This window comes from Watersipora subatra, chromosome 5 (genome assembly GCF_963576615.1).
Source record: "Watersipora subatra chromosome 5, tzWatSuba1.1, whole genome shotgun sequence".
Taxonomy (NCBI): Eukaryota; Metazoa; Bryozoa; class Gymnolaemata; order Cheilostomatida; family Watersiporidae; genus Watersipora; species Watersipora subatra.
In genome coordinates, this window is record NC_088712.1 from 42,284,098 (window position 1) to 42,299,049 (window position 14,952).

Sequence of the window (14,952 nt, forward strand, 5' to 3'; positions counted from 1 at the left end):
ATAACAGTATTAGTATTAGTAGTATAATAATAGAGTTGTAGTAATAGTATTAATAGTAATATAAGTTGTAGTAGTAGTAGCAACAGTAGTTGAAGTAATAGTAGTGGTATCAGCAGTAATAATAGTAATAGCAGTAGTAGTAGTTGTAGTAGTAGTAGTAGTAGCAACAGTAGTTGTAGTGCTAGTAGTAGTAGTAGTAGAAGTAGTGGTAGTATTAGTTCTACTGATAGTAGTAGTAGTAGTAGTAGTAGTAGTAGTAGTAATTTTAATAGTAGTAGCAGTAGTAGTAGTTTTAGTAGTAGAAGAAGTAGCAGTAGTAGTAATAGTAGTAGTAGTAGTAGTAGAAGTAGTAGTAGAAGCAGTAGTAGTAGTAGTAGTAGTAGTAGTAGTAGTAGTAGTAGTAGTAGTAGTGGGAGTGGTAGTAGTAGTAGTATTAGTAGCATTAGCAGTATTATTAATTGTTGTAACAGTTTTCTCGTAATTTGGATGGTCAGCTGCGAGTTAGTTTTTAGCCAAATGATTTCATTCCAATTTTTTGTTATTATGTCATGTATTCTTTCAGTCAACAGCTTGTTAAGTCTAAAAAAATGCCTGTTGCACAAAATCTCCTGAGCTAGCATGCATTTATAGTCTGGCAGTAAAAAGGTCCAATTAAAACACTTCCTCTTTATTAGTACTAGATCATTATAGCTGATATGCAGGTAAGGAACACCATTTACAATAAGTTAAACAGATAAAGAAATAAACTGTATAGAAAATTTGCCATCAGCTAGTTTGAAGAAAATGCACTTCAGTACATAGCAAAGTGACATTTACAGAGAAGTTGCTTACAGCGTTAGCTGCAGGCATGTTCTCACTACATTGCTGTATGTTGGCAATGTCTTTTCAGTCTTCCTTGTTGACTACATGCATCGTAAACCACTAACATCAAAAAAGCAACAAAGATGTGAGGAAAAAGTTTGAAACTATAAAATCTTCCCGATATTTTGCATAGGATCATCGACAGTCTGTACATCATGTGCCATGTTGGTAATGGTAGTTTTCTGTCATGGATAGCGTGATTTACTGTTTTCAGTTAAGGATAGTCACTGCAAGACTAGTATTTGATTCGAGCATGCCAAAACAAAATGATTATTTCACACTAAAAAAGATAATACTGCATATTTTGAGAATTTGTTGATGCAAACACAGTTTTCTTTGTAATATTTTGAGCAATTTTATCTTGAAAACCGCTGAAGTAAGGTGAAACCAATGTCGAGATACACTGATATAATGGGAACCAATCTTAGGTTTTTCTTGCCACAATAGTAGCACTAGCAGTAATGTTTACAATTCTAGTTGCAGTAGCAGTTAACTAGCTATAATACATAAGTTTTGCAGTTCAAAGCTCGTTAAATGTTTTGGCTTAATTCTGAAATTCTCTTGTGTGCGTTACTCAGGCGTTCATTGAGGGGAATCTTGGAATGATTTAACTCATTTAAAAACCCTAATTTTTTTAGGTTTATATGAAATGAGTGTAAGGATGTTTATAACAACATAGTAGTTGCTTTTTAATCAATACAAGTTCAAATAAATCGATGAATCCATATTGTCGCAAGTAAGCAATTTGTTATTCAACCGACATATATCCGTATTTGCGGTTGAATTTGACCTACATAAACAATCAGCTATAAAACACCCTCATTTATATCATTGTTGCAGAGATTATCACACATAAACACTTAGTCATAACGAACCCACATCAGTATCATTGTTGCAGTGATTATCATACATAAGCATTCAGCTATAAAACACTTTCATCAGAATCATTTTTGCAGAGATTATCACAGACGACCATTTAGCTATAAAGCGCCACCATACATAGCATCACACTTGATTTTGTGGCACATAAACTTTCTGCTCTAAAGCGCCCCATTCTTATCATCACAGCTGATTTCATCTAACAAGTTCATTCAGCAATAATAGACCATCATAAGAGCGCATCATTGTAGCTGAGGGCGTCACATATAAAAGTTAGCTATAGAGTCCCTCCATCAGTATTATTGCGGCTGAAGCAATTACACTGTATATTGTGCTATTATGTTTAATCTTTAAGCAAACTGAATGAGCTTATCAGACATTAAGCTGCATTTACAAAGCATTAAAACAGAAAAATGAATGTTTCTATAGGTATGTTATTGAAGCTCACTTATGGCCATGTTTAACACAGATCAAAGAATGATGTAATTGCTTGAGTAGCGCCTATGATAAAATGAAATTATTCCATTTCATGGCGGAAGCTGTCAAGTTCTACATGCAAGTCTATAAAATAGCTCTGTTGATAGAGACTAAAGTTTAGGTGTACTTTAAGGTTAAAGAGTAATGCAATTATCAAGTGTAAACATTGTTTAGCTAAAATACAGCTAGATCTGCAGTGTCTAGTGTCACAAGGATGCCACATAAAATGTGTCTTTACAAGCATAGGTGGTAATGTGGTTGATAAAAGTAGTTCAGATACCATCTTGAATGTATTCATTTTTATTTAATTGCTTTTTCATTCTAGAATAAGGGAAGCAATTGAATGATAAACAAATATATTAAACACTTATGCATTATTTAAATAACAAATAAACGTTTTATAAGTAATATAGAAAAATTGATTAAGAATATAGAAAGTTCAGTGATGAACTAGTATTTGCTAGTATTGAACCTTAATAAGCAGTCACACTGATCAGTGCTTGACTGCTGTCATTGTAGAAACATAAGACTTGGAGGCTCATTAGCTGTGAAAGAAATCCTTAATTAAAGATGAACCTTCAACAAATTGGGTTGGGTTTATCAAAAATTGACAGTATTGCTTCTAACGATTTTAGTTATGAAGCATCCAGAAATTCATCCAACACAATTGCAGCTGATTAAAAATATTACTTTTTGATAAAGTCTAGTAAAACTTTGTGTAGACTAAGCTTTAGAGTAAAAAAATCTAGCACAAAACTACAAACATATCCCAATGTTTTTTAAATACTTTGTGATTAGAGATTTGGACATTTTGTATACATTAGATTTTAGATTTACTCTGATAAATCTAACATAAATTTCTTTTATAGGTCTTTCCTTTTGAGGTTTGTTTTATTGCTACTCATTCCAACATGTTCCTCGGAAAATACAATACTTGAATAAAAAACACAGCAATCGAGATACATGGATCTGAGTTCTCAGATAAATAACAGCTCATACTTTATTATACATACTGACTAGTATCGCTCTTGTCATGCCATCTGTAATAGAGCGAAAGAGATCAAGAGATGGGATATACTAAAAAAAACATTTTGGTTTTTGTTAGAAAATTTATAAAATTTTAATTGCTTTCCATTCTTTATACATGCCTTTAATATGCAATTTATGTACAACCGATGTGCTTGCATGTGTTTTTTTCATGTTTGAGTTTACATCAATGTTACTTACATGTGTAAAGTATTTGGTGGTTTACTGCCAAAGTGAAAAATATAACTCGATAGAAAGGTTTACCTGACATGAACCTGAATGAATGATAGAGTTATAAACAAGGCAGTTTCTAAAGCTATTGCAGATCCGATGTCCAAGGTGTTAATCCATTAAAACCAGAATTTTTTCAACTGGAAAGAGCTCATGCTTTTTGTATTTTCGATCCAAATATTTTTTCTGTAGAATGCTAAAACTATTCCGTAGTTACAAAATACTTTTTGAGTTCTTTTATGTTCTACTCAGCTTGCTTGACTGCTGCTATGCAAGACACAGTATCTGTGTTAGAAACAAACGATCGCCTTTATTTTATATTATCAAAATATAGTTTTATTGTGTATGACAAGTATTAGTTTTAAACTTGTTTTTGAACTTGTCATATCTTTGTCAATGCAATACATTCACTTGTGTTTTGTGCAAAATACCTTCTTGCACAGCTTCAGGATTAGTATAGAAACAACCAATAATTAGTTCCTAGCAAACGAATGTCTAACATTAGTATGTTAGTTTTTTTTAAAGATTCTCTATTAGTCACAGTACACCCTGCACCACACAACTGCAATTTCATGACTCAAAAAGTACTTACATGTATAATTGCAAGTGAATTAAATCTTCGACCAATGAGATTCCAAAAATACTTCACTAATAATATGTTATCGTATCAGTATTTGTGTTTCTTTTTTAATCCAAAACTGCATTGAAATGCTTCACTGAACAATCATCATTATTATATCACTCGTTATAGCTAGCCATGTAAAGCTAGCTATAAAGCATGAGCTAGCTAGCTCTACATAGCTCTATAAAGCTAGCTAGCAATACATAGCTAGCTAGCTATGTACATCTAGCTAGATATGTATAGCTAGCTATGAAGGGTGACACCTGGGTGATAAAAGGGTATAAAGAATTAAAGGGTGATAACTGACTATAGTCGCTATCACTCAAAGCTGTCATTGTTAAATGTACGTTATTGCTATGCATGAACGAATTAACCTAAGAATTAACCATCAACATTTAAAATCGTGAGTTTTCTGGCATAAATAGACAGTATGAGGAATGAGCATCATGACGGTTTTGTTGCATTTTTACGGTTCTCTTAAAGTTGATAGAAAATGGAGATTGCGTTTAGAGACAATGCCAGATGAATTTTAAGATAGCGACATACCAACACTGCCGTAATGTGTCACTTGTGTAGTCCCAACTGATGAAACTGTTTTATCTCATGCTTGATCGAAAAACTTTTATTTCATAGGCAATTTAATATTTGTTATCTTCACTATTAGGTGAAAAGGAAATAATATAAAAAAATTATCCAAGTTCCATTATTCAAAGACCATGTGAATTTTTCTTGATGATAAGGCAACAAGTTTTTTAATCATGCACATTCATAATCTTTTTTTGGGGATAAAAAGACAGGTAGAACAAGTTAGCTTTAAATATTGGTTTACTGTTGCCTAAATATATCTAGAAATTTTAATCAAGGGAATGATCAAGAAATTCAATATTTCACAACTGTTTTATATGTGGATACTATTATTTGCAGCCTTTGCGATAACTTTTTCTTTCATTATATCTATGCATAAAATGGAAGTAAATCCTACAGCTAACTGCATAACAAGTAAACTGATATTCACTATTATCTTGATTATGTATGGTAACATTATTAAAAAATTTGACCAGTAACTGCTGATACACTCCTCCCAATGTAGTTTTAAAAAGCACTGAGAAGACTTGATTGATAAAATTAAATATATTTATTAGAGTGATTTTGAAAATAGTGCGTTGAAGTTTTTCATAAACTGATCATTTTTAAAGCTTGCCCACATATTTTTAAAACACACCGGTAATTATAATAACAAAATTAGCTGTCAAATACTGCCCAATCCAAGCTTTAATATTAAATTGATACAATAAACCAAGTATCAATACAGTTCAATAAACAAACTACCACCGATTGCTGATCGGTTAGACTGCAGCTAAACAACTACATGTAACTAGCTTTTTAAGGATCTACTTCAATGCACTGATACTGTCTCATCACCTGCAATAGACGACTCAAAGGCAACAGCAGATTTATAGGTAAAAAAATGAAAGTAATGCTTTGGCTAGCTCTATAATAAGTCAGCTAGTAGCCTGTATAATAGATTACATATACAAGCGTAACGGGATAATTTTAACAGGAACTGTTGTTCTTATCATAATATTGAAAAGGATTGAGGTGGCTCGATCAATACCACTGAGCATATTGGCTTCAATAGCTTTATAAAAAGTGCCTAGAAGTTTCCCACGCACCACTGTTTTTAAAGATTGTTATTGTATCACTAAATTAAGACAATAGTTTTAACATTAATAATAACTGTCAGCTATTACTTGATTAAAGCTGTTATATTTGCCATAGGTGATGTTGTTAGTCTTGTACAGGTACGAGTAAATAGGTTATAGTTGTTACACTCACAAAAGCAAAATGGTTTGATACTTCACTGATTTTTTTGTTAAAATACAATACTGTGTTCAAGTCATTATTTAATGACTTGGACATGGTAACTTATTTAAGGTTATTGTGCAGTTGCAGAACAGAACGGTTTGGATGATGGTATAGTTGGGTAACATGAAATTGGCGGTGTGAAAGTCTCATGCAACATTCTGTACTAATAGTTAATCTATGCAGTTGGACACTCATTTTTACTCTGGTAAATCACAGAGCCTTATGCCTACATAAACATAAAACTGTTTGTTAGATTAAAATAGCCTCTATTTGGTTTTAGAAGCCATATATTCGTATACATGGCCATATACCTATTTATATGGCTTAAGTTGATCAGGCATGAAAAATACCTTCATGATGGCAAATTAAACTTACTCCGTTGACTATTTACAAATCAAACAAACTTTTACTTTAAGTGCCATTTTTGGCTTGAAACGATGTTTATCTTCAAATGACTTCCTTATGCTTATCAAAGAAAGCTTTGCACTCAGTATCCAGGGACTAATAAAAATAAATCATTGAAAGGAGAGTTCCACTTCCAGTTAGTAGTCTTTTCAATATCTCATTAACGCTCGGCTCAGGAACAAGTCAAATACATCTGCTCTAATGGCACTAAAACGGTAGGCTGTCACACCTATTCATACGCGCTTTTATGATAGTAATGGACATGTATGTATAGTTTTTCTTCTGTCTTATTCTACCAGCTGAGCATACTTCTCCGTACCTTCTGCATATCATCCTAATAGATAAGTCAACTTTAAATTTATAATTGCAGATACTATGCTGTAGTGGAATGACTGATGAATGGATAGGGTGCTCATAATGCATGTAAATAATAAAGATATATCCAAACTATAATACAATGCAATCACTACTTTATATCAGCTTAAACTGGGTACATATTCACCGTCTTTAGTGACACTAATATATATTGTACATTCTGAAATTATTATACATTCCCACCTGCTTTACAGTCATATTGAAAAGTACTGCAGTATAGTAGATGTTCTTGTTTGTAAGTTCGTTGTTCGTGTGGCTTAAAAGGTGAAATCGTATAGTTTTGTGTAGTCATTAAAAAGCAACACCTTCTCAATGAGTTTTCAATGTAAACTTTGGTACCACCACACTATTGCTAAATTTGCGCAATGTTCAATTTAAATGAATGAAAATGAAGTCATTTTTCTTTTGCAAACAACATGTGGTTTAAATAAAAATTATTGGAGCCCTCATTGTCTTACAAAACACCATTACACGTTTGTGGCACTTACTAGGTACGTAATTATAACACTAAAATTTAAAGTTTTTGGTTTTATAAGCCTCTATTCGATGAAACCCATTTGTATAAAATATTTCTGCTTAAAGCAACTTTCTATCTTAAACCAAACTATCTGCACTACAGGTTAGATGTTTGGAATTGTGAGTTTCTTTGAAAAGTCTTATCAGTTGTTTGATTTCAGCTTTAAATATGTGCGTCCTATATTTAAACCAGCACCGCAGGTTACTGGTAGGGTAGCGCTTTTCCATGATAAACTTCTGAAACCAATTTTACTTATCTATTCATCTAGTAAAGTGTGTACTATGTCTAAGTCTTTGACAGTTTAGAGCAATAACAAAGTTACTATGCTCAACGTCATAAACTCATTGAATGTTGATTTAACTTAGTTTTTGAGAAATTCGCTGCACTCAGATAATTGGTTATGCTGCTATACGCTCAAGACTATTAGCGATTGATTAAAGGCAAAAAATAAACTTAAAAAAACTTCAATAAGGTTTGCACTAGTTTTCATCTGCTCCACAAAAAGCACTACATCAAGTGAACAATAGACAAGTGATAGGTAGTTACTTTAATTGAAAAAGTCATTAAACACATTTGCTGTGGTAACTCTGTAATCTGTAGAATTATAAAGCAGCTTTTATCTTGATCATATCTTTGGATGCCTCTGCCAGCAAAGCAACATAATTTGCACCGCCTATATATTGATGACAGACACGTAATGCAAAAGAACCTGTAGACCAAAGAAACATTTTACAGTAGTGCTTCATGTTGATGGGCAAACATCATCACCCTTGAGACCACAAGCAAATGATGTAATATTTCTCAGCACAGTAATAATACAATAGTTATTAGTGTTTATTGACTTCATCAGGTTGATCTGCTTAAGCGCTTGAACAGTTTTTTAGATATTGGTATAGTCACACTTTGCTGACCACTTCATATGTTGTATTTTAGTTACTCTAGGTGAGTAGAGTGAAGCAAAAACCCAACCAATTGACATAACTTAGTTAAATAGAAAGTTTAAAATGAAAATTCACTAGAAGCAGTTTGATAAAAAACATATTAGTTTATATTTCTTTATCAAAGCAAGTGTGATTTATTAAAGAGTCAGAGCCAGTAAAGAGTTACCATACTAAAGTTGTGTTGATTTGGCAGCTCAGAGAAGAATATGGTTAACATTTTGTGGTAAAAAATGGTGTTTTTCTAATAGTTTTTCACTATCACTTGAATTTAAATTATTAGAGGCCATTAACAAGAAATCCTAATTTCGTTAAAAATAAATGGGCGGGAAAAAAATATTCAAAGTTAATCTAATTTATTTCCCAACTATCAAAATCATTTACTCATATTAAATACTTTGTATAAAGTTTTTACACTATTTAGAGCTTTTTCTATTACAACTACCGAACCAAAGTGCTTCAAGAAGACAACAAGAGACACATATAAACTAAAAAATAAGCTATGAAAGTTTCAAACAGGACAATGTTTAAAATCAAATGGCAGGAACGTTGAAAAGGAATGGGCGGGAAACAATATTCTAAGTTTGTTTGATTTTTTTCTTTTGAGGAAAAATCATTTTTTCACATTAAATACTTTATATAAACTATTAACATAATTTACAGCTTCCTTATTACATTTACAAAACAAGGTGTTTCAAGAAGACAACAAGAGACTCATATAAACTTAAAAATAAGCTATAAAAGTTTCAAAAAGGACAATTTTTGAAATCAAATGGCAGGGCAGTTTGTATATTGCAGTTTTGGCAGGGCTTGCATAATTTGTGAATACACTGGTAGAAACATTTTGCAGTAAGCTAACAACTGAAGGAAATTGGTGTTTTTATAGGTAGAGACTATAGCAATTGTGGTCAGGTTGGTCATGTTTATTTTTGTTGTAACTAATAGAAAAGGTCGGGGTTACCTGTAGTGCACTATCTGCTAGAAAACAGTAAAAAGTTTATTCAACTTTACTTAGCAAAGCTGGCGTAATTGACAAAGCTCTCTTGCTCCGAGAAGTGCTGTAAAGATTTTGATCCTTGATGAGCTTAGGTGTTGGCTGATAAACTTTTGTGTTTATACTTGCTAACTCGTAATAGTTTAAAGAAACTATGTTACTAATAAACTTTGAAAATTTTTTGGTATATTCGACATAAAATGACCATACCCATTAGCTTACTCCTAGAAATTCAAAATCAGTCCATTACATTGTTTTCTTTATTCTTTTAGTTTGGTAATTATTTCAGCCTATAAACAAATTGATCTTAAGTACTGAATAGTATTATCAGATTTATGTAGATTACCTAACAGTCATATAATTGAATATAGAGTTTCCAGTTTTATATTTTTTTCTTCCCTTAAAAATTATGTTAGACAGTTCCACTACTCTCAAATGATTGGAGATAAGTTGTGATAAGCGGTGGTGAGATGATGGGTCAGTTTATTTTGTTCTGCCTGTGTTGGTCTGTTTACAAACAGTTGTTCACAAACTCAAGTGCAGCAATTTTATTGTAAACCTTGAAATTAATTTTTTATTTACCAATGGTTAAGTGCATAAAGCTAAGAAATGCTCAAAGACCTTTATCATATAATAGCCGCTTTTATATTGATGTGTAAAGGTGCGCGCACACTAGCAGCGACTAAGGCGAAGCTGCAGCGGCCGAGGCGTCAAACGAACGTCACTTCAAAGCACACTTGTTGCGATATCGTCAGAGCGAATTTATGACCTATGACCTATCGCAGATGAATAACGAATCACAGATGAGACCTGGTTTTGCTTTGTGCCAACTTTTTGGTAAATCCCGAAAACTGCAAATATGGAAGAGTTAGCTGCTATCGCGTTTGGCTACGTTTATATGAAAAGGAAAGCAAAAGCGAAAAGAAGACGATTTTGGGTGCATCCAACGTTATTGAGAAGATCTACTGAGGGTGCTTGGGCTTTATTAATGAAAGAATTTTGTGAAAAATACCCCGAAAAGCATAAAGAATGTATGAGAGTTTCTGTAGAGTCATTTGATCATATTTTAGGAATAATAAGGCCACACATCGATAAACAAGACACTAAGTTTAGAAAAGCCATTTCATCAGATCAACGATTGTGTGTGACGCTGACTTTTTTGGCAACTGGGGACTCGTTCAAAACTCTGGCAAATCTATTCAGAATGGGACAGTCGACAGTTCGCGGTATTATATATGATACATCTCAAGCCATATGGGTTGCTATGAAAGATTTATACCTCAAAACGCCAAGTACTGAAGAAGAGTGGTTTCATATAGCTAAAGGGTGATTATAATTATTATATTTAAACTTGAGTTTATTTGTTAGCTTAGTAAAAAACTATTTTATTTGTTATTGTATTCTTATTTATAATAATTATTATTTGATATTTTACCAAATAATAATAATAAATAATGTTGTAAATACTTAATATCATGCTCTTGTTCACGCAACATTGTTACATGAATACTACTCTCAGTCAACATCTAATATTATTCTCTGTAACTATTCATTTAGATTTGAGAAGAATTGGAATTTTCCAAATTGCATAGGTGCTGTGGACGGAAAACACTGTGCAATCCAGGCTCCAGCAAATTCCGGTTCTGAATGTTTCAACTACAAGAAAAATTTCAGGTATTTAATGATAAAACATATTACATGAACTAATCATTGTTGACAATCAATGTGCAATGTTACAAAATATGCACTATAATTGTCTAAATTTTTTTAATTAATGTTATTGCTGGTTATTTGTTTGCAGTATTGTCCTTAGGGCCATGTGTGATGCGTCATACCGGTTCACATATGTGGATGTTGGTACCTCTGGTCGGTGGTCTGATGGTGGGACTTTCGACAATTGCTCATTAAAACATGCAATGGCTGCTGGTAACCTGAATGTTCCGAACGATTGTCCACTAACAGGTTAATTAATCATCTATTTACTTATCCTAGAAAAAAGTATTAGTGTTCATCATTCCAGATGTATAACTAGTTACAGTGAAAAAGCTTAAAATCTATGAAATACATGAAATGTTATGCTGCTACTAACATCACCATTATCAATATTAATTTATGTGTCAGTTGAAACATGCAGTACGCAATGATGTACATCTTGCTGTTGTCACATCCACCATATTATATTCTATATTGCTAATGAAAGTCTTCAGTTCTTTGACTGATTGATTAAATTCTAGGTACAGAAAATCCCAACATGCCGTTTGTTCTTGTTGGTGATGAAGCATTTCCATTGAAGAACTGGCTGATGAGACTTTATCCTGGACGTTCATTAGACACATTTGGGAAGCGCATTTACAATTACAGACTTTCAAGAGCTCGGAGAACCATTGAAAATACCTTTGGGATTATGGTGTCTAGGTGGCGTTGTCTCCGTCGTACTTTACCAATGACAGCAGAACATGCACAAATTGTGGTTTTGGCATGCTGTGTCCTGCACAATTATATGCGCACAGAATGCTGTTCGAGTTACACCCCCCCCCCTGGTGCCTGCGATGTCATTGACAATGTTGCCGGAACAATCGTTGATGGAACATGGAGAGCTGAAGGATATGGCATTCTTGGTGATGTTGCCCTTGCTACAGCTAGAAACCCTACGTTATCTGCTACTACAACTAGAGAACATTTTACAAATTACTTTAGCACTGCAGGAGCATTAGAATGGCAAGAACGCTACATTCGTCGAACAAATTAAAATTTAATTTTGATTGGTATACTATTAAGTATTTACACCATGAGGTCACGGTATATTTTGCATACAAAAAATATGTAACTAGCAATTTTAATTCGCTATGTGAAATTTAGAATTTATATTATATATGTATACGCTTATTTAAAAGTAGATTATGTACTTGTATTGTTAAGTTGTATCCAAGTATACATGACAAGTGTGGGCGTGTCCATTAATAATAATTTGACATTTAAAGTTATTTGATGCCACTAAACATGCACATTTGCTCCCATTATAAAATTCTTTGAATTAATTGTTGCAGTACTTTCTTAGCTTCCAGATAGTATAAAGTTTACTGCTCATCATTTTGCAAACAGTAAATTTTATATTATCTGAAAGCCAAGAAAGTACTGCATCAATTAATTCAAAGAATTTTATAATGGGAGCAAATGTGCATGTTTAGTGGCATCAAATAACTTTAAATGTCAAATTATAATTAATGGACACGCCCACACTTGTCATGTATTCTTGGATACAAACTTAACAATACAATTACATGAAATCTGCATTATTGAATTATTTAAAAGATTTTGAGCACAGAGCATGAACTGGCTTATTCTGGCGTTGTTGTGTTATGTGGTGTCTCACGTAAGCTTGTTATGCGTGAGCCAAATTGAGCTTTGAACATTATTTCTCTAATGTCTCTCATCATAAGTTGCCTTTCAAAATCATCTTTGATGGCTCTACACTGCTCCGCTACCTCCTTTCCAAAATGACTGCAGTCATCGTCGACTTCTGCGACTCGTTGAGCTTGTAACTGGTCCCACCTGTAATTTCACAGAACGGCATGTAGACACTTCATGATGTAATTATACAGGTTAATATTTTATAAATATGCTGCAAGTACACATGTGTCCTACTGCATAATAGGCTTACTTACCTATCAAAAAATTCAGTGTCAAAGTTTTCTTCAACTCTCTTTCTTTGCTTTTTTTGTGGTAATGTGCTGAGACATGAATCAGCATCGCTGATGTGGCTCATTGATGTTGATGGAGTAGATGGAGGCTCTACATATCCTACGCTTTCTGCATCAAAGACTTCCGGTGTTGCAGATGGGCCTGGATTAATAGTATATATAGCTTCTAATGAGCTTTCTGATCTGAAAATATATAAAATGATTCATTGCATATCTATATCTTGTCAATAAGTTAAGAAATTTTAATTGATATTAGGTAAACTAATACTTTGGTTTTTAGTAAATTAGTACCTTTGCCTTGCCAAGTATGGCTCTAACCATGTCAAGTAGTCCCACCACACCCATCTTGCAGTGGTATTGTCAGCCCCAGCTCCTGAGGGTTGCTTCTGCTTGCTGCGTTTTCTGACATAACTATCCCTTAAATTTTTGAATTTTTTTTTTGCATCATCTCCATCTAGGCAAAAAGATTAGTGTAAGACAATAGGCTCTAGATTGCACATTGGTATGTCAAGACCAGTAATAGCAGTGGCAGTAGAGTATTCAATCGATGCAGGAAAAAAGAAGCAGTTTATTTACTTATTTACGAAGTATTTACTTACCAGCTATCTTCAACTCTTTTGCGATTTCTCGCCAGTTATTCCTTTTAATTTCTTCGTTTTTATAATTTTTGTTTTTTAAATTATAGAGGCATGGCCTCTCTCTTACTAGCGCAATAAGTTGTTCCTCCATAACTTATTACGCTACTATTATTAATAATTAAGTATTATTTAAGTATAAGTAAGTATTATTATTAATAAGTATACACTAATATTTGAAACGACCACGCTTGTAGTTTTCGCGGTGTATGACCATGGAACAGCCAATAGCGTGCAAGAGGTCGCGCCCAAAATCAAACATGTTCGAACGCTCTGAAAACGCCACAATCTTGCCGCTGCGGCTGACGCTTTGTCGCATCGCTTCAATTTTGCGTGATAATTGCTTTAGTGTGCGCGCACCTTAAGTCTACCATTCTATGAATGAAATACGTAAAAATACTGCACTATTTTGAACAGAAAAGTAAATTACTGTCAATGAAAATATTTCAGTATGTACTGGTTGTATTGACAGGCTGTGTTTTCTCCTACTTCTTCACACACAACTGCCATGCAATAGCTTTGCGTTATTTCAAGCGAAGACTATCTGGCAGTGCAGCGGTAAGCAGTCAGAGTACACCTACCTTGATTGTCAGACAGACAGAAGTCTCACTGATGGCTGCTACTACCTGATTCACTTTGCACAGTACAGACCTTGTAATGAGGTCTGTGATGGAGTAGAAGTAAAGTCTATAGACGAGCAGAGATGTAATGCCTACTGTTCAGGTGGGTATATAAAAACAGAAGTGTCACTTTGCTGTAATTCTGGGAACTACAATCATTCCGTGTTTGATCACCATTTCCAACTCACTCTTAGAGATTATAAGCAGTGTAAAAATGGTTCAAATGACAAATCACCCACCTCAATTGCATCAGTATTATAGGAAAGTTATGGTTGAATGTTCGAATAAGGAAAAAAAATTTATGAACATGATTTTTTTTAATCGACTAAATATGGAGATTAGGAGACTTTAGGCAGCTAATAATGTAAAAGAGATAAATTAGCTTATTATCATTGTGTATTGCTATGAAGAGAAAATAAATTTAAAAAAGAAATCCAGTAAAAGTTTATTAGCGCTTGAATTCCAATTTTTTCTTAAAACACTGAAAATTAGGAAAATTTATCAAATCTTTTCATTAGCTGTATGTCTAAAAACTATAATAATTACAAATTGGATTAGGACTTCAAAGAAATATGCAGTTGTGACCGCCCACATGTACAAACGAACATCGCATCTAACTAGTTTTGCAAATTACGTTTGCCTAGAGGTGAATCAAGGTTTTTGACCTCATTTATCAATTTCTGGAAAATGTAAGAACTACTAGCATTTTATCAAGTTAAAGAATACTAAGCATATAAAAATCAGTGATATTCGCACATGAATAAATTTACCATTATGTGCTCTCTAACATTATTTTACCTTATAT

The 14,952-nt window shown here is 33.2% G+C and overlaps 1 protein-coding gene across 1 annotated transcript; it reads left to right on the forward strand.

Annotated features, from left to right (window-relative positions):
• Positions 1-10,050: 10,050 nt before the first annotated feature.
• On the forward strand, positions 10,051-11,940 carry LOC137397373 (uncharacterized). Its single transcript, XM_068083664.1, has 3 exons — positions 10,051-10,517; positions 10,993-11,153; positions 11,426-11,940. The coding sequence occupies exons 1-3, from the start codon at positions 10,051-10,053 to the stop codon at positions 11,938-11,940; spliced, it is 1,143 nt and encodes a 380-aa protein (XP_067939765.1).
• The last annotated feature ends 3,012 nt before the right edge of the window (positions 11,941-14,952 follow it).